General features: G+C 38.2%; 4 protein-coding genes across 4 annotated transcripts in view; 2 read left to right on the top strand and 2 right to left on the bottom strand.

The window, feature by feature from the left end:
• LOC105390792 (neurofilament heavy polypeptide) overlaps positions 1-9,243 on the bottom strand; it is an 81,724-nt gene extending 72,481 nt beyond the window's left edge. Inside the window, exons 1-2 of the mRNA XM_038117694.2 lie at positions 8,818-9,243; positions 1,667-1,776 (exon numbers count right to left, since the gene is read on the bottom strand). Coding sequence (XP_037973622.2) covers positions 1,667-1,776; positions 8,818-8,987 — 280 coding nt within the window. The 5' untranslated portion in view covers positions 8,988-9,243. The remainder of the gene's footprint in view (positions 1-1,666; positions 1,777-8,817) is intronic.
• A 549-nt stretch (positions 9,244-9,792) lies between these two features.
• Positions 9,793-11,909, top strand: LOC105385643 (fatty acid-binding protein). Its single transcript, XM_011556054.3, has 4 exons — positions 9,793-9,991; positions 10,227-10,396; positions 10,493-10,603; positions 11,639-11,909. The coding sequence occupies exons 1-4, from the start codon at positions 9,922-9,924 to the stop codon at positions 11,696-11,698; spliced, it is 411 nt and encodes a 136-aa protein (XP_011554356.1). The 5' UTR covers positions 9,793-9,921; the 3' UTR covers positions 11,699-11,909.
• A 780-nt stretch (positions 11,910-12,689) lies between these two features.
• On the top strand, positions 12,690-14,102 carry LOC105390117 (ADP-ribosylation factor-like protein 6-interacting protein 1). Its single transcript, XM_011561362.3, has 3 exons — positions 12,690-12,870; positions 13,094-13,465; positions 13,585-14,102. Exons 1-3 carry the CDS (start codon positions 12,844-12,846, stop codon positions 13,765-13,767), a joined length of 582 nt encoding a protein of 193 aa, XP_011559664.3. The 5' UTR covers positions 12,690-12,843; the 3' UTR covers positions 13,768-14,102.
• Positions 14,103-14,643: 541 nt separating this feature from the next.
• The window catches only part of LOC105385667 (inositol hexakisphosphate and diphosphoinositol-pentakisphosphate kinase), a 30,350-nt gene continuing 18,064 nt past the window's right edge, over positions 14,644-26,929 (bottom strand). The window contains exons 15-28 of the mRNA XM_048623316.1: positions 26,751-26,887; positions 26,340-26,454; positions 25,859-25,986; positions 25,241-25,355; positions 24,692-24,769; positions 24,509-24,594; positions 23,646-23,726; positions 23,240-23,349; positions 20,002-20,166; positions 19,347-19,487; positions 18,624-18,756; positions 17,173-17,273; positions 15,834-15,937; positions 14,644-15,572 (exon numbers count right to left, since the gene is read on the bottom strand). Coding sequence (XP_048479273.1) covers positions 15,081-15,572; positions 15,834-15,937; positions 17,173-17,273; positions 18,624-18,756; positions 19,347-19,487; positions 20,002-20,166; positions 23,240-23,349; positions 23,646-23,726; positions 24,509-24,594; positions 24,692-24,769; positions 25,241-25,355; positions 25,859-25,986; positions 26,340-26,454; positions 26,751-26,887 — 1,986 coding nt within the window. The 3' untranslated portion in view covers positions 14,644-15,080. The remainder of the gene's footprint in view (positions 15,573-15,833; positions 15,938-17,172; positions 17,274-18,623; positions 18,757-19,346; positions 19,488-20,001; positions 20,167-23,239; positions 23,350-23,645; positions 23,727-24,508; positions 24,595-24,691; positions 24,770-25,240; positions 25,356-25,858; positions 25,987-26,339; positions 26,455-26,750; positions 26,888-26,929) is intronic.

Below are 26,929 nucleotides of genomic sequence, written 5' to 3'. Positions count from 1 at the left end.
GAGGAAAGTCATTATAAAATAAGATGTCAGTATCTAAGGTATACTTTCTATAGCAGATACGATATTTTACCATAATATCTTATGAAATCCATGACACAGCACCATCATATTGTACTTATCGTTCCTGAATTTGACTACTTGACCAATCTAATAATATCTCAAAGCTGCACTTTACGACCTTACAATTCATCGATCGTGGTTAGCAACCTTACATACTCAAGTCTACCAGAGTACAAATAAGGCCTTCAATAACGTAGTTTTCACTTAATAACGAAAGTGGTTTTATTATGCAGTCCTATTCCATACAACCGTCCCATTGCACAGGGGATCGATATTCAGTTCAAGTCGTGTTTAACTTTCGACCACAGGGACCACTTGAGGCAAGCGGTCAGTCCGAGTCATAAAACAAGGTTTGAACCCCATCGCTTAATAAAGGCCGTTACTTTACGGGTTTTGGGTTTACCCGAGTCTTATAGGCTTTTGGAGAAAATGAGGTTGGCAAGCTATTGGTTTTGGGCTTGTTGGTTAGATGTAAGAAAAATATGTTCACAATACGTTTTTATTAACAAAGCTACATTCAAATAATGATTTCTGTTTGTAAGTATACGTTTTTAATTCAAGTTAGCGATCGCTAGTTATTCCTTATCGCAGTAATGTGAATCTAAATAGCCGGTGTCTACCCAGTACCTACCTAGACTACTTCCCTACACTACATTAGTTGGACGTGATGATTGTACACTGCGTTGTGCGCATGATGTCACGAGACGAGACGTTATTTATAAGACCAGTGCAAATAGATGTTTGTTTGTACTCGAGTGTTTGTGATCATGTTCTGTAATACAATACACTGATAGACTGAAGTCATTTTAATGCCTAATAAATGTTATTATATCATACTGTTTCCCAGAATGTCTCAGATGAGTCGGGACAAACCTACATAAAATATTAGCAACACTACTAGTAGTGCTCCTTCACTCAACATACCTAACTAATAGATGTCCAGTATATATTTTTTTGTATTGTTTCAAGCACTACCGACACGTGCCAAATTAATTTACCGGAACTGAATGGATAGCACTTCTCTCAACAAAATTATGTAATACCGTAATCGCTGAAAACCCACGTAACTTACAGAGTTTCAGAGCTAATTGTGGCGGGTGGCGGGTACTCGTATAAACAACATCGATAACCCAGGCGGTGTCCCTCGTTTCCTGGAACTAGTTGTGTATGTACTAACAACGCTGGCTGACTGGCATAGAGGTTTCATGGCGCCTGCCGTGATATCACACCATAAAGGGTTGCAGACGACGGTGCAATGCAATTTTTTATATTACTGTGCTTTTTCAGAGGCATACCGATGGGGTGCATTGTTTTATTACAGACAGGTGTTGCGGAAACAGTGGTTTTAGTCTGAAATATTTACTAATTGCAGTTCATATCCATGGCGTGATTAGCATCAACATGCGAGTTTAACTTAGTACAGTTAGAATATGAGGTAGACGACTCCTCGTAGTTACCCTAAAGCTCTAGGTGTTTTAAAAAGTATTATAATCAATACTGGACATAGGCAAGGAGCAAGAAGGATTAACCAGATTGTAGTGACATGTCATACGTCACTCGGCGATGCTCATTCCAAGAAGAGGCTGACGGTAGTACAAGTACATACCATTCTCTTCAGTTCGGAAGCCGAAGTCGGTGGGTTGTTTCTTGGCGGCGGCGCGCACCTCCTCCAGCACGATGCGGCGCAGCGGCGTCAGCAGCGGCAGCGGACATTGTCTGGAAACAACCACACGGCACTTTAGTATTAATTATGAATTTATTATCTAGCAGGGTTGGATGATATCATCCATACATAATATCCTTGAGTTACTGAAAGGCTATGAAAAGTTAATTTATCATAAATTTCACGTAAAAACTATACAGAACGGATTTTCATGAAACTTGGTATGCAGGAAACCAACGCCCAGGGCACATTAGGTTATTTTTATGCCCGTGAGAAAATTTTATGGCACAGTGAAGCTCGCTGGCAACATCTACCTAGGGAACCATTATATTCGCAAATCATCACTTCCTATATAAATAACAACAATATATGGTGTAATGGTAGCTCATGATGTATTTGGTTACCAATATAATATTGGCAGGTACCTAGTTCGATCTAGAAGATGAGTCAACAAGATGCATGCGTTTGTTTATTTGGCTCACGCGACGTGCAGTGTGCGGGCTTGCAGGTGCAATGATATTGATATCGGCCAAATTATACCCTCAAATAGAAAAATATTAATTAAATTTGCATAACATGAGTTTGCGTGCCGATGGTAACTGCAGATTAGACAATCGCTATTTCCCAGTGCAAACTATGTAGGTATAAGTTACAATAATTTCTATGCGTAGCGAAAACTCGGCCTCTGCCTACTGCATAATGTATCATAATAGGTACAGAGGTTTATTTTCTTATTTATGAACCATCTATTCTTCTATATTGTTTGGTACTGAATCCTATGAGAAATAAACACATGGACGATAAAGAAAACCACGAAAATAAACTATAGGGGCATTAGCTTCTAAATGGTGGCACCGTTTGATATAAAAGAGAAATGTATAGTCTACCCTACCACGTCTGTCTGTCTATACGAGAATGGCATAAAAAGGTTGATGCTCCTGTTTTAGGACAAAGATCTTGAAAATATATTAGCTTAACCATTGAGTTGATCTATTCAGAATGTACTAAGTTATTTCTATAAAGTTTATATTGTGAAAATTTTATACTTCACAGCTTTTTCAATAGGCAAAAAAAAAGTTTGTAGTTCTGTGATGATGCAGGATAAAAGGTACATAGTGGTGCGGTTGCAACAATGTGATCCACCTAACATCTATGTACGAATCATCGCGAGACAATTTTCATTGCACAACACCTCCACACCGCTTTTAACCGAAAGCGTCTGAAAAACAAACCTACAATGCAATTGCAGCCAAAGCTTGCGTTTTTACGTTCGTACAGCATCAAAGGGAGCTCCAGTCCCCCCTCCCCCCACATTCCCGGTGCGTTGACTCGCCTCTCTCGTGTCCATTATCGTGCACATCCGCATCAGCCCACTCGGCCGCAGTCGCACAGCTGGTGTCACAGCCAGGAGCTAGGAGTGCGAGGGGCCAAACGTTTTGTTACGATCTGACGCTAGATTCGCTATTGTAGCAAACATTTATTGAATTTTGTGGGTACAACTGTGATTTACTGCAGTACATGTAAAGTTTTGCTTCAGCGCCCAGAGGTTTGGGGTAAGAACTGGGGTTAGTTGTTAGTTAGGGCTGTTAATTAGGCTGATCATCATTATGTTTGGAAACGAAAAGTTAAACGATCGCTTTTGCCGGATGGGCAATTAAAAGCGCTCCAGTCCAAAAGATATTCATCTTCCTCGATGACAATTCAGCCAATCACAGCGATGCGTTCCATACAAGAGTTTTGATTAACTTGACGTTTTCAGTTGTGAAACTGACAGTAAATCGGCCTGGATTTTAAAAGATAACCATCTCACCTGCGCCCGCGCAGCTCAGTATAGTCTAATTCGCGCAGCTTTGTGCATTGTTCCGCGCATCCTACGAGCTGCCCACGAGCCGCAGTGAAAGTTCAACATCCATTCATTATTATTACACAACACATTCACACTGTAAGAGACACTTATTTTTTTATGATATAATGCCATTCGAAAGTTTTGAAGAAATTTTACATAACGTTAATTTCATGATAAAAATGAGGAAGAAAAAAATACAAGGCTAAACTTTAAGTTTCCTTATTTCTTATACTACTTTAAAACTGTACATCAACAGAATCCTCATTAGCAGCTAGCAATTTCTAGGGTTGTATTCATAATTTTGCAGTTTGCACCGTACATAATACTTATCATATTACACTACGGAGTGGTTGTACGAGTTTTTTACAACTTTTAAAGGTTCAAAGAACTTGTAAAAATGCTAATATCTGCACCAACCAGCAGTGTTGTGTGAACACATTAGTTTGCAAACATGCTAAGATTAATTTGGCAGGTCACCGAACGATAAGGGCTATCTCGGCGTCACAGGCAGACACAAATCTTAATTGTTGCCAAGTTTGGGGATATAATTATTCTCAATTCCAGATGTGCCCACGATGTATAGTGTAACGAGAATCTACAGAATTCTTGTTTATTAATTAGGAAGTCAGTATTTTCGTAACGCAGTATAATAATTCAATTAAAGCTTATTAAGTACCTAATAACGCCACAGTTTATAATATAACAATGCAAATTATACAAATGTGCTAATTGCTCTAATTGTAAATAGAGTAACCTATCTATTTAGGTACATTTCGAGATAACATTGTTACTGTCTAGGTGATCTAAAATTGAACTAAGTATTTATTTACTCATGAGATATATGAGATATAATAATACATAATATTATATTCTACTGTTTGTTACTGTACCATTGAGAGGGTACACGGCGGTACACCAACCAGAGTCCTTCTGGTTCTATGGTGTGTACGAAGATTACGAAGTATACTTGTAAAATCTACATACTGTTAGACTTCCTTTAGAAAATCCTATATCTGAAGGTATTAACAAAATCGTTTTAGGGAGCCAAATCTGCTTGGCAAACACCGCGCATGAGCCATCAGCGGCAGCGGCAGCGCTGTGGCACTTGATATCTACTCATCTAAACTAAATCTATTTCAACGGAAAGTAGGCATCATTATATCAAACTGAATGATCCAACATAAAAGTGGAAAAATAATAAAATATACCTGAAATGTGAAAACAAATATACCTAATTCTAATTCTGTTTCACAATTCGATAAAAATCAAACCTACACGCCCTACAGCTAGCCTTTTTGATTTTAGATCTGCTCAAAAATAGATAACAATAGTAAATGCTTGATGTTGATACTGTCGATGCAAAGAGCCACTATTACTGGGGCGCCGAAGCGAACACATGACGCAACGCCGGCCGATGGACGCGCGTAACACCGATGTTTACTCGCTCTGCCTGCATACTTTGTAATAAATGGAGCATCTTACTGGCGATGCATGATCTAAGGCTCCTTATTTGTTTACCACAACAGTAGACCACTCGACCGCTAGATATAAGATTAAAAAAATGATCTATGTACTGTACTTACTTACGGTAACTTACTTAAATCTTAATTTGATGAAAAGTGTGTGTGAAGATGACCAAAGGTAAAGGAATCAGGGTGGAACCACAACTTTTTCTGTTACCCTCCAAATTATTCGACAGTGCCATAACTGCCATAATTACTACCATAGTCGTTGCTATACGAGGTACCTATCCATAACGGTAGGAACTAGAATAAAGGTAGGTAACCTATGTATGTAATAGTTTATATGAAAAATAAATACGGCTAGTTATATTCTTTATATTTACTTAATTAGCTCAGAAAATTTTAAATTGAAATGTAGAATATAAGTAAGTACAACATATTTCTACAGTATTATTTATGCAAACTAAGGCTTGAAATTTAATATGAATTTTACTCTCGGGAACTTTCAGTACCATCTGTAAGAACTTCAATTCCCATTCAGCAACACGTTGAAACAGCCAGTTTCTTTCTGCGCTAGGCATTCATAGAAATGCAATTTTAAAAATAAATTTCCCTTGCAGATGTATTTTAATAAAAATATACGATAGCGATTGCATAATGCCTCTAATTTATTGAAATCCCTCGGCCTTATGTTAGTTTTAAGGTTTTTTGTTTTAGCAAGTTCGGAGCTTTGTCTTCGATTTGCTGTGCTTTTAGCTTATTTAGAAAGGATTATTACACCTGGAAAATTATGGTGCACCTTGTTCCAACCTCAGCTTTTTTCACGTTATTCATGATAATTTTCCAATAAGAATTATTCACACCATAGTGTGACAGGTGTGGCCACACCTTCCGCTACGATGAGTAACCCCGAGTCGGTCTCGCGAACCATAAAATTGTTACATAAGTGGAAGCCAAACAATGCACCGAGATAAGCGGGCAGATAATATGCGCAACTGATGAATACGGAATCAGGTGTTATTGTTTGAAATCAACGACTAGTTTCTATTATTGATAAGCGGGTGAATGTGAATCATATATGAGAGAGATTAGATGTGATGATATAGTTTTGTATGTTAATGTTGGTGTGATGCCTTATGTATAATGTAGATGTAGTGATGGGCGGTAAACAAAGGTAAGTTTGTTTAGTTTCTGGTGAAGTTACGATAAGATAACGAATAATTTGCACATATGGGTACAAAGGCTGGGCGGCATATCGCAGGATATAAAAATATACTACACGAAGCAAAACCCCGAATTATAAGACATCAGCTGATACCACGGATCATACTATAACATTTGACGAAAAATGTTTATACATTTGAACTCAAAAGATGAAATGCTTTACCAAATAACACACGAACATAGTAACGATACTAAACATAAGAAGACTGTACCATTATGAACGCATTATTAGGCATCTGAGTTCACCGCAGGACAGAATTCGTCCAGACTTCAAATAACTCAAGCACCTGCTCAAATATGGACTGCTCTGAGCCCCGAACATAGCAAGGTGCAGCCCTTGAAGCCCTGCAAGGTCGGCGACCTTTGCAGTTGCCACTCGCAACCTTAGGACACTTTACGACTTTCCAAAGTATTTCATTACCTATTCATCCGCGAGTGCGCGCGGTCCTAGTGTACCTTAGCATTTTATTTATACGGGTACGCCCTCCAGCCCGCTAGATCCACGATCTGCTGTATTTTGGATGAGGAAGGCTGAGGACAGAGTACTGTGGGGCTGCTTGGGAGATGCCTATGTCATACTTGTTAGTGATTGATTAGTTGATCTCTAACATATCGGAGGCGGCGATGCGGGAGGCGGTTAGTAAAACTGATACCGATGATATCGCATTTTGTTGTAAAGTTTGTCATCAGGTTTTGGACTTTTGACTGCTGACTTTTGACTAATCTTGGTTTTTAAGCCTTCTTTCTACTAATCTATACATACATTCGATATCAATAAAAGATAATAAAAAATCGCGATGCCTGTGCCTGCAGCCTCCAGCCCGAGCCAGCCTTGACCCTGCCATCGGTCACAATCGGTATTAGTCGCCTAGCAGCTATTATTATTACCACAAAAGCTAACGCTCTTGAAGTAGCTCTTTTAGCAAACCTAACATAATGCTGCATAATTTCGGTACGTATTTCATATACTCCTGTGTGGGTACCTTACGTATGCATTGGTAGACTGGTTTATGTGCTCTTTAAGCTAGATCGTAAAATGAATACATGTATGTATATAAAATTATAAATGTGTATTATACCTCCAAAGAGAAGTGTGTGAATTTAATAATAGTCATATTGGTAGAGATGTCCACTTGGTATAAGCTAATATATTTTTTAAGCTAATTTGAGCACATCATCATTTGCTTTCAAAATGTTGATGGCAGTGAAGCTGAGTGAATTTGTGAGGCATTTTCCAATAAGAATATAGGATGCAGGTCATTTATTTTCATTTGTACTTGATTGATAATTTTTATGATATCCATATGGGCCTTAAATATTATGTATAAGATGATTAGATAAAATGTAGTGTACAAAAGAATAAGTGGTGTAAAAATAATAAATAATATTAGCAAAATTCAAAAGGGCTTGAATAAATTCTTACTTCTGTCTTTAATAATCGCAAATTTATTATACATACTGTATATAGGTACTAATTCATAATTTAAATTAAAGCATAGCCATTTAAAAAAATATACCAACATTCAGCAAAAAACTAACATACAGTTTAAAATTGATTAATGATTTGTTTAGTAAAGAAAATTAAACACTCAAGTTAAATTATTGTATTCTGATTTTATAGTGAAATAGGCTACTATAGGCTTTGTTAATGTGCTTAGAAATAATTAATGTGCCCTTATGTTCTTAGATATATTTCATCTTTAAATGTTAATAAATCTGTTGTTTCTATCTTTATAAATTTACTCCCATGCTGTTTCTGATGTTCTAAGTAACTTGATGAAGTATTAAAAATCAACACAGAATCTAAATTCAAAACTAATTCGAAAAGAAATAGTTTTAAGCAAATTTTGGATCAACATAAATTGCTAATAGGATTGTATCCATCATACATAGATTTGGTTTATAAAGGAAGAATGATCTACAAAACCTACAGATAAAATAGATTGATACCCTACAAAGCACGCACCTGATACCAAGATGGGTGGGAGTGAGTGGTGACTAATAAGGGCTTGCCCTCACTTTAATTCTAGCTTATCTCATAAATGGTAACTTTCATAGTTTACTAAAGTTTATCAGCAATAAATCATGCCTATTGTTTAAAACACTTTGGCCAATACAGTAAATCTATCCTGTGTGGGCTACACTTGACTCAAATATGAAACATCTATATACTATCCAACAAGTCTGGCTTGTTGGATAGTATATAGATGTATGTTGTTATTCTTTCAAGTGGTGATTCAGTGCCGTTTGGGCAATAAAGGGTATAAAATACTTATTTTATTTTATGTTAACAATACGTACAGGTGGTAATATGCTTTCTTTCAAGTCTCAGCTATATTTTTCACCTATGTGTATATGACTATTCAAACTCTAAAAATATCTAGCCCATTTGTGATTCAAATCCAGTGCTCCCAGCAATAAAGCCAGCCCTAAAGCTACTAGAGTTCACAACATAGACTGCAAGTGGCATTGCAACTATTTTCCCTCCAGATGATATTCGGGCACGATACCTGATGCTACCACTGCTCAACGATAGTTAGATACTTAGTGACAAATCTTACTTCTCAGTGAGGTACTGTGTGGTCCAGTACAGGGTCTCCCCCGGCAGCTCGGCCTCGGTGATGGTGTAGCCGGCGACGTGCACCGGCAGCTGGTCCTCCGGGTTCACCGTCGCCGCGAAACTCTCGAAGAACTCCCGGTACGACGTCAGGTAGTCCTCTTTATCACTCATTGTACAACACTCCCGAACAACAACAATTATCGCGTAACAGGTAACGTCAGATGTGTTTAAACTGATAATCTAACTTACAATTAAAGTATTAAGTGTAATTACTTAACCAACGTATTGTATTCACAGTTAAAGCTTAAATTTAATAATACTTTAATTTCCTGTTCAAAGTTTCAGATCAAAACATCGAAATATCACGTCACTCACTCACAAAACACAACACCGCACCGCACCCCGCGCTAGTGATGTGCAATGCCGAAATCACAGACTAAAAAAGTGTTGTCATGTCAAATTTGACATGCTAAGTGATGTCCAAATGTCCATCATGTAGGTAGTTCTCAACAAACAAAATAAATACTTTGTACCACGAAAAGAGACTTGAAAATGTACCCCACTTTATTGTTTTTAGTAAACAACATTATATCAAAAAAACGTAAATTAAACTAAATATTTCTGGTGCTATAACCGGAAAAATGACCGCAGTATAATCTCCTAGAAGACCTTTATCTCCAAATCCTTCTTGTTAAATTCCTTATTCATAAATAAATAAGTTCTCTACAGAGGTCTCTATTTTAGATCAAATTTCCTACTAGCTTGATGGTCGTCGTTTCGATGCATTCGATGGATTTGTTGTATTGTATTGTTTTATCAGAAACACTTTAATCACTATGTTTAGGTTTATCAGCTACGTGCTCGATTAATATAAGTACCTACTTAACCGAGAATAATTGAAGAAAGTAGGTAAATTATTATGAAAAACCTGAGATAAAAACGATAACCCGATAACAAGCCGAAAAGATCACGCAACAAGTTGCCCACTGTGCTATAGCAGCTGTCAAAGGTGGACGCATTGAGATAGTCTGTGTGTTATCTGACTTGCACAAAGTAGAAAGTTTATTTTGTTTAAAATAATTATTTAAGTAAAAATTCAATCAAAATGCCTTCGATTCCGGGGAAATATCAGCACTTTAAAAACGAAGATATTGATGATTATTTCTCTGCGGTTGGTAAGTGGTTGATAAATGTATTCTTGTATTTTATAATACATATTTAGTTTACATAAACACACAAGAACATGTTTTTGATCATTTATTTTTTTATTTTCGGTACAAATGCTTTAATTCTTTGTCGAAAATTAAGGTAACCTAGACATTTGATTGGATAGGTTTGTTTTTATGTAGCTACATATTTACAATAATTAGATAAGCACGTAATTAAGTACTTATTTCATTATCTTTTCAGGTGTTCCATATCTAGCCCGCAAGATGATGAGTATGTCATCCCCATTGATGGAAATTTCATTGGATGGAGATAAAATGACTATTAAAAGCACATCCATGATGAGGACAATAGAATCCACTTTTACACTTGGCGAGGAATATGATGAAAAAATGCCGGACACAACTCTCAAAGTAACTACTTTGTATTTTAATTTATTGTTATGCATGATGCAAACTATTTATTTTCATAATGTAGTACTAACTTATAATTCGTATAAACTTTTTCAGAGCAAAACAGTAATTATTGGAGATGATGAATTATTAACAGAGTCATTGATCCCTGATTCAGAATATAAGACTAAACGCCATTACAAGTTTACTGATGAAGGAGTGGTTGTGGTAAGTAGTTACAGTTACATATCAATATTAGGGAGGACAGATAACTCTTTTTCGGTTCTACCTTTTTTGGCATAAGATTTATTTGCCTAATCTCGTATTGCATAGTAACGTTTGGTCAAAGTCTCGTTACGCCGAAAATCGTATGGCATAAATCTCGTTTAGTAAAAAGTTATTTCGCATAACATTGTTAAGCCTAATAATGGTATGGCCAAATCTTGAATAGCCTAATAATGTTATGGCATAGGTTTATTAGGTTTATACAAAGTAATAATATTATTTTGGCTTTAACTTTGACGGAGCGTCTCCCTACATAGCGCAAACTGGTGCCTTGTATTGTTTCCGCTGTTTGAAAAACGCTCCGCTCCGCTTCGCTGCGCTCCGCTTTGGTTTTGATGAACATGTGCACCTAACACGCTCCTCCTCGCTTTGCTCGTCGTCGCACCTATTTTTAGGTTTCGATCTCATGGGGTTTGTAATAATTATATTGGTCGTTAACTTTCGATTTTTTGATCATACAATATCGTGATTTTCGGGATGTAGGAGAAAAATACCACAATTTGTACATTTACTACGTACTTAATATATTATTTATTAAGATAATATTACGAGAAACAAGATTATACATAGGTATAGACGAACATAAATTTGAGCAAACGAAACTTAGGTGTTTAAAGATTGTGCCTAAAGAGTTTTAGACGAAACGAGCCTTATGCCACATAAGTCTTGGCAAAGTGATGGTTCGGCCAAAAAAGTTTAGACCATATGAGTTATGCGAAATGAGTTTTGGTCAATAAAGATTATGCGAGATGAGCGGAACCCCTCTTTTTCACTAAAATTTTATGAATAACTGAGTAGTAGATAATTATAGCATGAGCTTTAACCATTCTGGATAAGTTTGCTCTGCGAAATATTAGCTCAGTGCTTATGTTTCCCTTCTGAGTACTTGTAGAGATAAGGCTGAAAGACTATTTCTACATTGCAGGCATAAGTTATGTGTTGTAATAAAAAGTTTTATCATTATGTTATCTTTTTCAGACATTAAGCCATGATAAAGCTGCAAGACCAGCCAAAAGGCACTACAAAAGGGTAAACTGAACTGGACCAGCTCCTCAAAGTGATATTCTCCACAACATTTAAGCACATTGCACTCCTGTTTACTTAATTATGTATAAATAATTCTAGGTGTTTGTGTATATGTATTAAGTATATCTAAGTAGGAATAGGAATGTACCTAATGTTCTGTAAATCCTTAAGCTTATTTTTTTATTCTTTGTACAAAAATAAATACAACTTATTTAATTTTAAAGGATTTTTATTATTGCGAATGAAGATTGGCAGAAACCCTGTAGGTTACTTCTTTGTACCAGCCCCCTGTAGTGCGTAGCTGTACCATACCGTAGGAACGTAAACATGATACAATATACAGGGGTTAAACAGCCAGATTCAAGGAATAAACAAGCTGCCGTTTCGGTGTACCTACAAGAGCGGTGGTAGCTCAGTCGGGTAAGCGCTCGCTTCTCACGCAAGAGATGCGAGTTCGAATCCCGGCGCTGACATGTACCAATGAGTTCCTTTAACTTAAGTACAATGTATACCATCGCTCTTACGGTGAAGGAAAACATTGTGAGGAAACCTGCATATCTAGATTTAGCACATCTAGATATGTGAACCCACCAACCCGCAGTAGACCAGCGTGGTGGGAAATGGTCCAAGCTTAGGAAGGCAGTTTAGACCTTGGGGATATGCACAAAGGTTCCACTCGAGAGAGCCAGGTGCAGGTACTTACACTCCCACAGAGAATAGAATAGAATAGGTGTACCTACACCATGGAACATAATATTTCTCGAAGAGATATCTGTCTATTTAACGAGAAGGTGTACACAGCGACATACTTAATGAAAAATAACCCGTTCTGCAAAGAAACCCGGGAGTAGCCATAAAACGTAACCGTGTATATCGACCTTAACAAAATCTATACCCTGAAGAAAACCTAGCGAAAAAAAATATTATGATTTGCTGTACTTAGAATAAGGAGTCCGACCAAATCAATGTATTTCTAGTCTGTGGCTACGACTGCGATATGCTGCGATGCGATCAATACTCGTCCCGTAGGAAGCTGTCAATTTTCTATTCGCCTTTGTTTTGAATTTAATTCGTGTCGAAGCGAAAAATTCTAATAAATATATTTTTTACCTACCCAAAGTTAACGTTAACATATAATTTAAAGTGATCCGTAAGAAATGCCTGAACAGAATATTTCGGAAATGGTAAGTTATTTTCTTTCTGTGACCGTTTTTCCTATTTTATGAAAGCGGCTAATTAAATTATACTTGTTCAACTACCTTCTAAAGTATTGTAATTTTTTGATTCATGGATTGATTTAACATTTCTGCACCATACTCTCACTTCTGAATTTTATTGTAAAGATCCTAAAATGTGCTCCTGAATTTTGAAATCTTGATAAACCTACACTGTATTTATTGTTTTCAGGAGCATGACATAAAGAAACTGAAGAGATTCTTTGAGAGCTGGCGCATGGCTATTCTGCCTATGAAGTCTGTCATCTTGTGGGAGCAGCCGTGGCACCCCGCTGCCTTACTTGCGGGAGTGTCTTTCTACCATCTTTTACTTTGGCTTATGGACCTGGACTTTCTAGCGGCTCTGGCATTCACGGGCATGACACTCAACATGATAGACTTCCTTTTACCTGTAGTCTGCAACTCAATTTACAATCCAAAGTCGTGGACCAATGAACAGGATAAGGAGTTTGAGAAAACTTGTGAAAGTGTTGCAGTTCTGAAACAAAAGATTGTCCACTTTGGCAAGAGATACATGGCATTGAGGACCAACAGTCCTGTCATGGTGAGTAGTCTTGAATTCTGTTAGTACAAACTGTTCAGAAATTATCAGCATTTTGCTTCACTCTGATCTTTCACACTTTTACTCCCTCATATTTTAAAACAAATATTTTAAAATTTCAGTACTATGTGGTCACAATTGGAACGCTGACCATATTCACCTGGATCTCCATCTGGATCAACAACATGATGCTGATCTTCCTCGTGGAGGTGGTGTTGGTGCTGCTGCCGGGGATCCAGCACCGCGGCCTCCTCAACATGGGGCTCTCACTCATCAACAAGTGCAAACCCATCAAGGCTGACTGAACAGTTGGCCTGAAGTCTGCCAAATCTTCGTAGATTTCCTATGCAGTATCTATTCTGGTCATTATTATTTCGTTGTTACATATGAAATTTGAATTTTGATTTAGTGGGTATACTTTGATCTCAATTTTGTACTGTTTGGATAAGAGTTCTAATTTATAAAATCTCAAAATTTACTGGTAGTAGTAGGTACCTATGCATACGAAATACTACTTTCATATGTAACAACCTAATTATGTTAAGTTTAAGCTTAGCTTATTCTGTTGAAGCTTTAATGTTTGAGCTGTGTGATAAATGTGTTTTTGGTTAAATTAAAAATACATTGTTTAGATAGTCTGTATTTGCGTTTCATTTACTTACTCTACACAGGCAAATAATTTAGATTAAATATCCATGACGACCAAATAGGCGAAAGAAGCGAAATAAATAGGTACCTACTTTTATCAAATTATCAATATCTTGGCACGTGTTTTAATAGTCTGCCTACCCCTCTGAGAGACAAGCGTAAGTACATGTGAATAATATGCAATCAATCGTATTGATGCAATAAAATAAACAGGGTGATAATAGCGGCCGTTACATGAGCAAGAGTAGGAAGGAGGATTGCCCGATTGTTTCAGAGAGTATATATACCATACGATAATAGGTTTTTACATAGGGAATAGTAATGTCAAAGACATATTAAATTAAATAATAATTTATTTCAATAAAACCTTAAAAATCTATGTTTTATACATAATATATTCCACTAAATTAGCATGTATGCTTTGCAGTTAACTATTATCACTTGGGATCGTAAACATTTACACAACTTTAATGGTTTTATAAAATAAGCGATTTATTCCTCTCTTGATTCACGATGTAGATCGCAATCTGAAAATGTTATCAAACTTATTTTAAATTACATAAATAGAAGAATATATTTTTATCACAAATGATTATAAAATTATGTGTCTGAAATGCTCTATGCTTAAATAGGAACCCTATTTTGATTATTATAATCTTCCACAAAATGATGATATTTTGTCAGTTATGATAAAAATTAAATGGTACAAAAACTGATGTGACTGAAAGTCACTAACTTGAATGCGGCACTACTATTTATTAATCCACTTGTCTGAAATTCAGTCTAGATAATGTATATTTTTTACAATACAAATTCGCTTTGTGCCAATTTTATAACTCCTAGTGTGTACTTAATAGTACTTATATGATGATACTAAAAGCAACTAATAAGTCTAGTCTATTTATATTGTGTATATTATACCTGTGAGATACCGGACGCAACCAACAGTGCTTCTATCAACAATAACAAGTTAGTCGCTTATGTTAAAACCTGGTTTTACACTAGGGTTTTTAGCTTTAGTGACAACTGGCTGGACAGTTTCATCGGGGGATAAGTTAGGTGTGTTATCGTGAGACTTACGTTCTGGGGATGTGGCGGGGGCGGGGGACCCTTCGGCGACCAGCGTGGTGGTAAACCGACTGCCGGTGACGCCGTGCGGGGTCAAGTTATTCTTCTGAGCGCTGCTGTCGCTCGATCTTCTGCTGCCGTTAAGAACCTCGTTTCTTTTGTTTTTGCTTTTGCTCTGTGTGAGGGCGTCTATGTGTTGTGTGGCTTCGCTTTTGGTGCATTTGTTTCTGTGTTCGTCCTGGTTGAAGTTCTTGCTGCTGGATGGGAGGTCCTTGTGCAGGTTGAGTCCGTAGTAGTCGAGCGCGGCGGAGGTGGAGGCGCCGGCGTCGGCGCGCGGGGAGCCGCACGGGTCCGCTGACAGCGTCTCCTCGTCCTCTTCACCTTCCGTCGCACTCTGGAATTGGATTATCACATTATGAAAAGGTACCTTTCAATGTAAACAGGATTCTATCAATAACGAATTATAAAATATACCACTAAAGGTCTCATATCATCCGCTTCAAATCGACAATATTATTTTCATTAGGGGTATAGCTTTAAGTTGACTTTCGTCAAGAATTTTCGTCATTTTACGACGAATAAACATGTATTATTTCTTTCTTTAGACGCCTCTATAACATGGGCTATACGCTATACTAAGCCTTATTGTACATACCATAAGGTCGTGGTCAGTGATGGAGCCGGCGGTGGCCTCGTTGCTGTTGAAGTCCAGCTCGGAGGCCAGCGACACCGGAGTGACGTCACCACTAATAGATGAACCTGTTCGATAGTTACTATATGAGACACAGTTTGAAAATAAGCTTTAGTTAAAGGAATATAATCAGTGGGATGCCTGAGACCGATGTCAACCCAAGAATTGGAAAAAAAATGTCTAATATCTTCGCCAATGCCGATTTTAAAACATAGATCTGTCTGATTACCTACCAATTGGTGACATAAGAAAATACATTGGCAGTAACCATAATGTGGTTTGTTCACCTAAAATATAGCCGTGATCAAATTGCAGGGTTAATTATTAATGTAGGTAGGTAGGCAAAGGGACAAGATGCAACATTCATAGATACATTTATAATTAATTTAACATGCTAGTTAGTAAGTTAATAGGAGCTAGCGTGCGCAACCTCATTGGCTCGTGAATAAATCATGCAGTATTATGTGAGCAGCCACGTAGGTAGTAGCATTTCATGCACACATTCATTTGTTTGACTGCACTATTTATAGATGTTATTGATTTTCATGCTAGGTGAAGTCATGCTTCAACATACTAAATAAGTACTTATCTTCTCACAGTAGATACCTAAGGTGACATGCTCTTTTTAAAGGTGCCCCAGTACAAAGTAAGTCAAGTAAGCTTCTGTAGGACAAAGTTCCTTTTAAACGCGAACCAGTAAGTAATATTCCATCCTACATAGGCATACTTTTGTATAAGTTCAGGGTAAAGTTTTAAAAGGATAAGCGAAAGGTATTTTTGAAGGTTTAAATTTTAAGAGGTGTGTACTATAGAGTTCTTAGGTACGACTTATTTATGAATATCAAGATCTAAATATGAGTAGGCTTTACCACGATTTTGGAAAAGGCTCGGTCAATAGTAGAAGAAACGGTCAACGAAACACAACACATCTTTTAAAAAATTCACCCGCAACACCTTTCGTTTAACCTTTCTAAAGCATACAAATCTACCCCTTTATTCATGTGTAGAAAAGTTACAGAACATTTTAGCTGTTGAACTGTTTTGCCCCTCTCTGTCAAAAAACAAATTGTTCTTTCCCAGAGAGAAACACAACAGTTTAATAGCAAAAACGTTCTGTAACTTTTCTATGAATAAGGGCCACTTGCACCAACATATTAAATCTAGATTTAGTGTTAAATCTCGATTTAGTGTCAAATTGTATATGGACTGACGTTTCTTAAATCGACATTTGACACTAAATCTAGATTTAATGTGTTGGTGCAAGGGGCCCTAAGCGGGTTAGGTTCTAAGTTGACAGCCATACCTGGTCGGTTGGCGTGCGGCACGTAGGGCTGCAGGCCGGCGCCCAGCCCGAGCGCGGGCTCGCCGTCCCACTGGGGGAGCTTGCTTCTACTCCAATTGCTACTGGAATGGTAATGGACAGTGACGTACAGGCGGGTTCACGTAAGCTGACCACTGTTTGACAGCCCGATTGTTGGTGCGGGTGAGTTGGCGGATTGCGTCAAGACCGCGTAACCGTGGTGCTATTTGTCTAATGCGGTTTTGACGCGCTCTGAATGCTCTTTAATGCGTTCGAGATTATTTATAAATTCATCTGATGGTCAACTTTCGTGAATCGTACTGTAAGCTAACACCAGTCTGTATCTGCATAGGCATAAGAAAATTGTAAATTGTTGCTTCAACATTATCATTATTGCGTTTTGCATTCTCTGAAATTCTCCATCTTTTATACAATAATACAGACTGATGTTTGCCGATCTTCCACCTTGAGTTTCCTTTGTCAGTAATAAAATGGTAATAGGTAATAATTTAATTAATATTTAATTTAATTATTCATAAATTCATATTAAAAATATATATAAATTTACTGCATGGTTACTTATATAAAACTCAAGGAACAGATGTAATGATACAAGCAGAATGTATTGCAGGTGTGAATATACATAGCTATGAATCTATGTAATTAACATTTAGGAAGATATACCCAATAAGAAGTCTAGCATGCTTAATATTATATTGCCCCGATACTTACAGTGCCAATTCCCCAAGCGGACCAGATAATTTCGAATTTGAACCGTATTTAACAGTGCATAGGTACAATTTAGCTGTACCCAAAGCATGTGTAAAGTATTCCATATGAATTAATGTAGTTTTACAAAATAAACCTACCTGAATATACATGTATAAATAATTTTCACATATTCACACAAACGAATACATAATGATAGGTTTAAGTATAGCATTGAATTATGAAAATAGAGTTACCAACATGAGGGACAGAAAAGGGGGTAAAACTGAACATAAAAAATATTAGCCATTCGCCAAAACTGACACGAAGTAGGTAGCAACACCTAATTTACGTTAAAAAGGAGAGGACATTTTAAAACATATAGGAAAATATTTAAAACTCATAAAACCGCAAAAAAGGTATATATACTCTTTTTCGGTAAAAAATATCACTTTATACAGTTAATGCCATTTATTCTCACCGATTACGATTGAATAGCAAAAGTACACGCATTATTTCTAGCAATGTATCACTAGATGGCGACACTCTATGCAAATCGGATATCATTTCCGTTCAACACTGTAAACTGCGCGGATAAAGAAAGAAGCAACCCGAAAGTATAAAAAAATACACAGATGAATCCATCTTGCTGCTCGAACGGTGAGAAGAAATGGCAACACAAGTTTAGTTCAAAACCCACAACGTCATAGCCTATACACAAATAACGTCACATTATCATACTTTACCTGTCACTGATGGTCTTGGCGTCGGACGTGGAGGCGTAGTTGGAGTTGGGCGAGGAGGGCCCGGCGGATGACAGCGCGCTCGCCACCTCGCCCGACGACGACATGAGCGAAGAGGGGCCGCTCCAGCCTACACCTGTTTGTTTATTTTTCATTTATTTATAATATTTCTTAATAATGCATACAGTGCTCTTAAACCTAATAAGGTATGGATGGGCACTCTTTCACTCATGGTTGCCATTCATAGTTAAGTAGGTAAGTATTAGGAATGTTGGATGACAGGCTACCGCCTAGTACAAGGGCCCTTGCCACTTTTGAATGTAATGTGTTTATGACAATAAACTATTTTGATTTTTGATTTTGATTTTGATGTTACACATCTTTACTATCTATCACTATCACATCGGGGTCACCAGTTTGGTCTTAGTTTGGTGCATCACAAAAGAACTATCCTCCAACAAGGTCGTGTGGTGGGGGGTGGCGGGCATAGCACATTGTTTTGACACATTCCACCCCCACCTACAATGAAAACTTCCATAGATTACGTGAACTATAGTAGGTACCTAATTGCGTACGATCGTTTACTTAATCTATGTATCTCGTATGATTGATGATTATGTATGAAGATCGTGGCACCTGGAGATTTGCCTTCTCTTCTGGGAGGCAGTTGATGTACCTATGTTTTGTTAAATGTATGAGTATTTGAGTATGTAGATATATACGTACTATTGCCAGCAGCCTGCGGCACCAGCACGGGCGCCGCGGTGACCCGCTCGAGGAACGCGTCCAGTTGCCTCAGCGACAGCGCGTTGTGAAGAGTCTCGAGCGGGCGGATCGCCGGGACGCCGCCGAAGCCTTCCAGGGCCGCTGAAAGCGTTATTATGGACATTTTAAGGTTTAAGGCGGACATTTGAGAGGTTAAGAGCCCTAACGATGGTGGTTGTTCTTTCTTTCTTATAAATTAATTGTTATTTGTGACTGAATATCATCCTAAAAAAAACATGTGGCCATAGTTCTCTACAGCAAATGCTGAGCTGGTGCCTTTTCACCTATCATAAAGGTCCTAAAAAGTTAACGTTAAATTCTTAGTACATGCAAAGAGTATTGATGTCTCCATTCAAGATCTATTGATGGATCATAATTATATGATTAAAGCAACGCAGCTTTCAAGCTGCTCTTGGTAATATTAATTAATTAATTTGATATCATATCGTGCTATGTGCTGTAGAACCTTTGCTTTGACTATCTATTAGACCAGTAATTTAATCGAACAACCTTTATTGCGCTATTGAGCTATCGAAATTATGTGCGCTGATTCAGGAACTGCCAATAAACATTATTTCTACAGCACAAGTCACAGCATACACAACAGACAACTCACTAGTAGAAGCCGTCGCACTCGGGATCATCACCCGAAGATTAGGCGCAGAACTGGACCCGCTGATGACGGCCGTGGAGAACAGCCCTCCCGGCAGCTTGCCTCGCCCCAGCCCCAGCATCTTCAGGTAGGTCATCTGGCCGGCCAGGCTGTGCCGCTGCCGCCTCCCTGCCGACCCGCGATCGTTAGCCCCGCCCGACGCAAACAAGATGGCCGACAGCGGCAGCTCATTGGTCGAGGACTCGACCCCCTCCAGGTCGAACTCGGGCGTGCGCGGCGGCGACCAATGGCGCGCTAGGGTTATGTCATGGGGCGCGCGGGTTAGTGGGTGAGAGCGAGGGGCGTGCGGTTACGTGAGCGTACGAATGCGTTACAACGTGAATGAGGAAGAGAAAGTAATAAAGGTGTGATTAATAAATTTCGTTTTGTTGAACAGAAATCGGGTGGTAAATAAATATCAAAAATAATATTTCTATGAGGTACAATAGATAACAAACATATAAATAAACGTAAACGTACAATAAAAGCGTGCAGACTGATGTTGATAACCCATAGTTGAATCGCGACGTAATGGACACGTAATAAACCCTTTTGAACTCAACATTTCTATGCAAGGCTCTAACACCAGCTTCCTTATCGCTTAGTTCTCTATAAGCCACGTATGACGTCACCTAGAGAGGAGGACGGCGATATTAGTTGCCAGGGCTTTAACCTAACATAGACAATGTAGAGTAGTGATTATTCCGAGGATGCGAAGACCGCGGGAGGCAACAGCACACAAGCTCACCGGCCAGACTGACCTACGCAGCTAAACACTTCACAAACTTGTCAAAGGATTAATATTAACACATAAGACACATTTTGTAAACCACTTCGAGTAAAGAGAAGGTCAGAAAGTAGCTGAAGTAAAACATACAAGACAAAACCAAAATAGAGTTACAGTTTTGTAATTCTTTCAAGAACTATGGGCTGTTTTTTAAGCCTGTACAATATTTAATGTAGCCGTCAAAATACACAGGTCACAGATTTTATGAATACAGGATTAAGTTATTTATTATTATGAAGCTATGCCTAATGATATGGAACTATATACGGATAACCAGCTACCGCAATATACAAAATGTTAAATTGAGTTATCTAGGCCCACTTGCGTGGATCACAGGGTTAAAAATATAAACTCAGAGGTAACTAACTCAGGGTTAACTTTGTAAAATTTTAACCCGGACTTTTGATTGCGCTAATGGAAAATAACCCTGAGTTAGCTAACCTGACGTTTCTTTTTGCACTCTGTGAATCTATGTCCCGTTCCAGGCTGAAAGGGACCAAGTTTCTATTGCCGTAAAAAACATTGTCTTCTATCTCACCTCACGTCTTTGGATAAAACTATCCCTCTCTATTTCCATTTTCGCAATCTGTCAGTAATTTGTATTTTGTTTACAAAGTGTCATATTTGTGATTTCCACATTACGAATTTTTTTTATTTTACATTACGAAAATTATAAAAAATTGAAAAGAAACGGCGGTAGCTCAGTCGGGTAAGCGCTCGCTTCTCACACAAAAGATGCGTGTTTGGATCCTAGCGCAGACATGTCAATGAGTTCTTTGGAATTTAAGTACAATGTGTGGCAACTACTTACTACCACACATTCTACTTACCACAAAACGTTCAAGAACCTTATCATAAGCAGCTCTCTTCAATCTAACCGTACCAGCAAGCAATACTCAACCAATAACAACAGCAAGTATTGAATATATTGAACACATCGCGGTTGCAAGTTGTCCTTTAGATAACAGCAAAGATAGCCCTGTAAAGAGCTGTTTCTGGAAACAAAGAGGGAGTTCCGAAAATAACTGTTCAGCAAGCTCAAGCAAGCAGCAGCAGCGACCACCACCGTCAGTCACCGCGGCAGCTCGGAGAGGAGAGCCTCCGACAGCGCAGAAAAGGAACGAGTCCCCGTGCATTCCCAACGCCACGAGTATTTAAGTTAGCACCGCGCGTATAAGTAGGCTTATTTTCTGTAAATAAATTATTATTATTCTGTCCACTCTGAGTATTATTTTCTACCTACTCTACACAATATCTCCAAAAATGTATACCATAGCTCTTACGGTGAAAAAACATCGTGATCTAAATGTGTACCCTAAAGTGCATTGCACTCTTTCAAAAGCGGCGATACGGCTCGCGACCTATCACGTGAGTACAAAAATGTACAGCGAAAAGTGGGTGAGTCACCTCTGAGTAACTACATTACAGTCATAGTCGTGAGCATATATGTATGTAACCACACCATCGTGCTCTTAATTTCACAAGTGGGACCATTTGCTACTTTGCTAGATAGGGGAAAAATATTAGAATGATGAGTTAATCATCATAATCAAACATTTCCAACGAATACAAGAATATTGATAAAAACCTTTTCTTTTGACGTAAGCCGGGTTAGCGTTTTAACCCTCCAATATTGGGGGGTTAAATATTTAAGAGTTTATCCCAAGGTTAGCGCTCATATTTAAGCGATGCAAGACAAATTAATAATCTAACCCTTCTTATGTCAAATATCTCCGAGTTAATTCGCTAACCCAGGTCTGCGCAAGTGGGGCCTAGTTATTTAAAAATAAAATGTTTTTTAAAGGATGTGAGACAGACAGATTTACACAGGAAATGAGATCTACTAAAGTGCATGAATAACTAAATAATATAATAAGAAGAATGCATTCATATTTATAAGCAGAGTTGTTTTTAGTTTGTATAATCTGTGACCTATGTAATTTTTAAACCCATTTACCGGTACTACCAACCATAGGTTCAGCCATAACTACATGCAACATCAATATTTTGTAACTATGCTTCGTGAATATTTTACTTGGATTTGTTTTAGACGACCAACACGAAATATTTAAAATGGGATCATTACTCTCTTAGGTATATCTTGTGTGATCTAACTATATCCTTTGGCGAAACACTTGCGACAGCAGCGCCAATAGTTCCAACTTTCACCGTTCTCTCCTATTCCACAATCATGCATTCCATTTGAAAACGGCACAAGTTTCCGTTAGAGACACTCACACATACGCGTCTTCTCTATACATATTATATTTTGAGTGATCTAAAACTTGCGACAGCAGCGCCAAAAGTTCCAACTTTCACCGTTAGCTTCTATTCCATTGACATGCGTTCGAATTACAAACGGCACAAGTTTACGTTAGAGACACTCACACATACGCATCTTCTCTATATACTTACCGTTGTCGCTGGTCTGCTTGTGCTGGTCGTAGCTGCGCGCTCGCGGCGTGGACGTGGAGTGTTCTTCGCTGTCTTTCGTCTCTTTCTCTTCGCTCTGGAAATAGACAGTAAGGGTATTTTTTTTTATTATTCATTAGTGTAAGTTAACAAGGGCTGTGTGGTCTCCCAGTAGTACCATCACCTTAACGACTGTATATAGAGTGTTGCAAATAGGGTATACTGAGCCGAAAGGGGTGACGGAACAGCTTTTGTTCTAAAAGTTTTAAAAAATTAACGAAAAAAAATTATACTTTTTCATAGAAACTTTGGAACTTTTTGAAACACCCTGTATATGGCTTGTATTGATACATAGATGACGAGAATGAAGTTAATTACATGAGCGTGTTCCCGTATCTCCTGCGCATGCTGGGACCTCGCGCGGAGCTCCTCGTTCAGCCTCGCCGCTAGAGTAGACGCCTCGTGCCCGCTCACTGTGTAGTGCAGGTTACTGGAACATACACCACATTGAATTTTAATTAAATTTAATTCGTTGTCTGTGGGATGACACAAAATAATCTTATTTACTAGACGCCATATTTCGAAGAGAACTTTCATAAAAAGAAACATACCATAGTCTAATAATTCTATAACACTACGTTCTGAAATATCATAACTCCTAAACACTTACAAACGATCTTATACGGCCTCTCTCTCGCACTTATGTGTTCCGATATGGCTTTAAGTGCTAAGGTTTGATAAGATAAGGTCTGATAACTTTTAGTTGGCTATGTTTTACTAATCAAAATTTACTATGTACAATGTTTAGCTGTAAGTTTTCCTCCAAACAAATAAATAAATAATATAGTTCGCACGTTGATAGGGGAACTACAAATCGGATACGGATATAGTATTATAATATCTGTGAATCAGGAAACAAATACGAGTCGCAGTAGGGAATTGAATGAGGTCGTGTCGTGACCTTATTCGCTGAATTAGAAAGACTAATACCCGTTTTCACCAAGAAGTCCTAAATTTTAAGTGTACCTATGTCAGTATAAATGAGGAGACATGGGTTGGATCATGATGATAGACTATAGAAATTTGATGCAATTGTATGTAGATGGTTATATGAAATCTTACCTCTTATTTTCATGTGCTGCGTTCCTAAAAAAATATGGTATGATTATTGTACGGTCACAATGAAATGGCGTAAAACACAAATGTTAGAAATGAAATGAGACGTAGATAATTATTGTTAGTTAGACAAAATAAGTCATATTGATGTCTTACCAGATTGGTATGGGATCCGAAGGTCTAAGCTTTGACTTGGATACCTTATTCGGTGAGAACGATTGATCCATCTCATCTAAATGGTCCTGTAACGATAACGGAATGTTGTAAGTACTTATTTATGTTCGAACGAACACGTGTTTATTTCTTATTCGATGCACCTATTATAGTGATAAAACTTACAGGTTGCAAAGTTTCTTGGCTCGCCATTTGATCTTCCTCCCCTTCTTCTTCTATACATTTTACTTCCTCTGGGGAACTCTGTCAACAAAAAAGTGTTTTTACATTAATATTCATAATGTTATAAACAAATTTAAATTCATAAAGTTTCGGGTGAAAAATCTTCACTGGAAGTCAAAAAGTGTGATGATCATTCCATGTTGTTGGATAGGCATATGGAACGCTGAATTCTGCACCAAAACTTTTTCCAATTATCGCGCCAATTCTTTCAATCACTTAGATAATAATTTGGACTTTTAACATCCTCAGCTTTTGTATTTTTATGCTGCCTGTATACAATTAACCGATTGCAGATCCCAATAAAAAACAATCGCAGTGACGCAAGCCTTTTGAGGCTGTTACACACAGTGCCGGCGGCACGGCTGCCGGGCTACCCACCGGCCGTGTTACCGGGCTGCATTGTGTGCCGCCGTGCACCCGGCGTATAGCCGCTCGGCTATGCATTGTGTAGGCTTTACAGGCACGCCGGAGGCATAATCTATTCCAACTTACGGAGTTGTTAGTGGTGGAATGGTTGCGGCTGTGCGGGCGGAAGCCGGGCCCGGGCGGCAGGTTCTTCTGCACGCAGCAGTTCACGCCTGGACTGAAGTGCAGCTCCACGTGGAACCTGGGGCGAGGGGATGAGGGTTAGTGTTGTTTGTACCTGTTAGTTATCAAGTTCTATGTGTAAAGGCAACTTGTATAAAATTTATGTGTGACTGGCCGCACTTAGGTCATCTATATTATAGGCTGATCCGATTTGGCTAAAAATTAGTAGGGCGGTAACTAAGAACCAGGATAAGGACATAGTATTTTATATCCCGATAATCCCACGGCAAAACTTTCAAAGGCGGAGGGGAACTCGCGGGCACTAACTTTTGTTATCATAATAATAAATTCCTGACGAAAAAAGATGGTTGCGTAGCATTGTTATATGAATACCTAATATGGTTTATAGATAGATAGATAGAATATTCTTTATTTGCACACACACATGAAATAAACTTACAAAACTTAAATACTAACACATATGTACAAAAATGGCGGCCTTATCGCTCAAAGCGATTTTTTCAAGACAACCTTAGGGTGGAAGGATATTTATGATCAAAGAGGTTTGAGGTTTATATTTACCTCTCCTCAGAACAGGGGTCCTTGGTGGGGTCCTCGTACAGCATGACGACGATCTGCGACATGTAGTTGAGCTCCGACACCATCGAGACATATTCCATCGCGCGCCGCCACTGCTCGTCTTTCATCACCTGGTTATGGTTCAAAATATTAGTTTATGGTATTTTAAAATTATATTATATTTGTAATTTTTTTGTTGTTGTTGTTGTTTGTGTACTTGCTTATATATAAATAAGAAAATTATCGAAGAGCAATGCTTGCAAATGTATTAGGTAGGTATGTAGAGACCCGCTAGAACACCTTCTAGGCTAAGTGCTCCTTGAGAGAAGCCTATATGTCACGCAATGGACGATTACGGCCCTTTTTCGTTTGTTAGATTAGCGTCACATATTATTTCGTGCTCTCCGCGCTGATAATACTAATGATTATGATGATGATCAAAATACCAAGCAACCCAGATTATTAAAATTAGTTAGGTTCTTACATCAAGCAGCCCCCCAAACCGCAGTACAGTCAACAACGAGTGCACGTGGCTCTCGCTGGTGAAGTACAAGCGCGTGCGCACGTGCCGGCCCGGCGACGACACGCCGTGGCTGTACCTGTGGGGTGACACAAGTTTCATGAAAATCGGTTCAGAAACTGAGAAGTACTGCTCGAAAGGAATTACCTGAAGCGTTACCTGAGAGTGGGTACACCCGAGTCGGAATTTTTCTATACATGAGAGCCAATTAAAAAGGAATCCGGCCACAGATGGCGATAGCGCTATTGGAGTTAGGTATCCTCAAAATAACAACACTTTTAAAATTAGGATCAATGACTTATAAAAACATTAGTTATGGATTAAATATGTAAAGTTAATTTAACTTTCATTCCAAGGTAGCGTAAGTTATATTACCTCGGATTTAATCTATTGACAGTCTCTTCGCCAGATTCTTCGATGTTTCTTTGAAGATCGGCCCTTATTTTCTTCAGCAGTGGAGTGCATATTCCTTGCCCTATTGTCAGTTTCTCTTGCATCGTCAATCCGTATTCCTGCAAATTATTTAATAGATTCATCACTATGTATGGCAATAG

The sequence above is a fragment of the Plutella xylostella genome, chromosome 10, assembly GCF_932276165.1.
Source record: "Plutella xylostella chromosome 10, ilPluXylo3.1, whole genome shotgun sequence".
NCBI classification, from domain to species: Eukaryota; Metazoa; Arthropoda; class Insecta; order Lepidoptera; family Plutellidae; genus Plutella; species Plutella xylostella.
The sequence above is the reverse complement of the archived record's forward strand: the minus strand, read 5'-3'. Positions and strand labels throughout refer to the sequence as shown.

Excerpts from the sequence above, each read along its gene's own strand:
- LOC105385643 (XM_011556054.3), top strand. The coding sequence starts at position 9,922 with ATGCCTTCGATTCCGGGGAAATATCAGCACTTTAAAAACGAAGATATT. Across the intron at positions 10,397-10,492 it reads TGCCGGACACAACTCTCAAA|AGCAAAACAGTAATTATTGG; the intron begins GTAACTACTTTG and ends AAACTTTTTCAG. Across the intron at positions 10,604-11,638 it reads CTGATGAAGGAGTGGTTGTG|ACATTAAGCCATGATAAAGC; the intron begins GTAAGTAGTTAC and ends TATCTTTTTCAG.
- LOC105390117 (XM_011561362.3), top strand. The coding sequence starts at position 12,844 with ATGCCTGAACAGAATATTTCGGAAATG. Across the intron at positions 12,871-13,093 it reads AACAGAATATTTCGGAAATG|GAGCATGACATAAAGAAACT; the intron begins GTAAGTTATTTT and ends TATTGTTTTCAG. Across the intron at positions 13,466-13,584 it reads GGACCAACAGTCCTGTCATG|TACTATGTGGTCACAATTGG; the intron begins GTGAGTAGTCTT and ends TTAAAATTTCAG.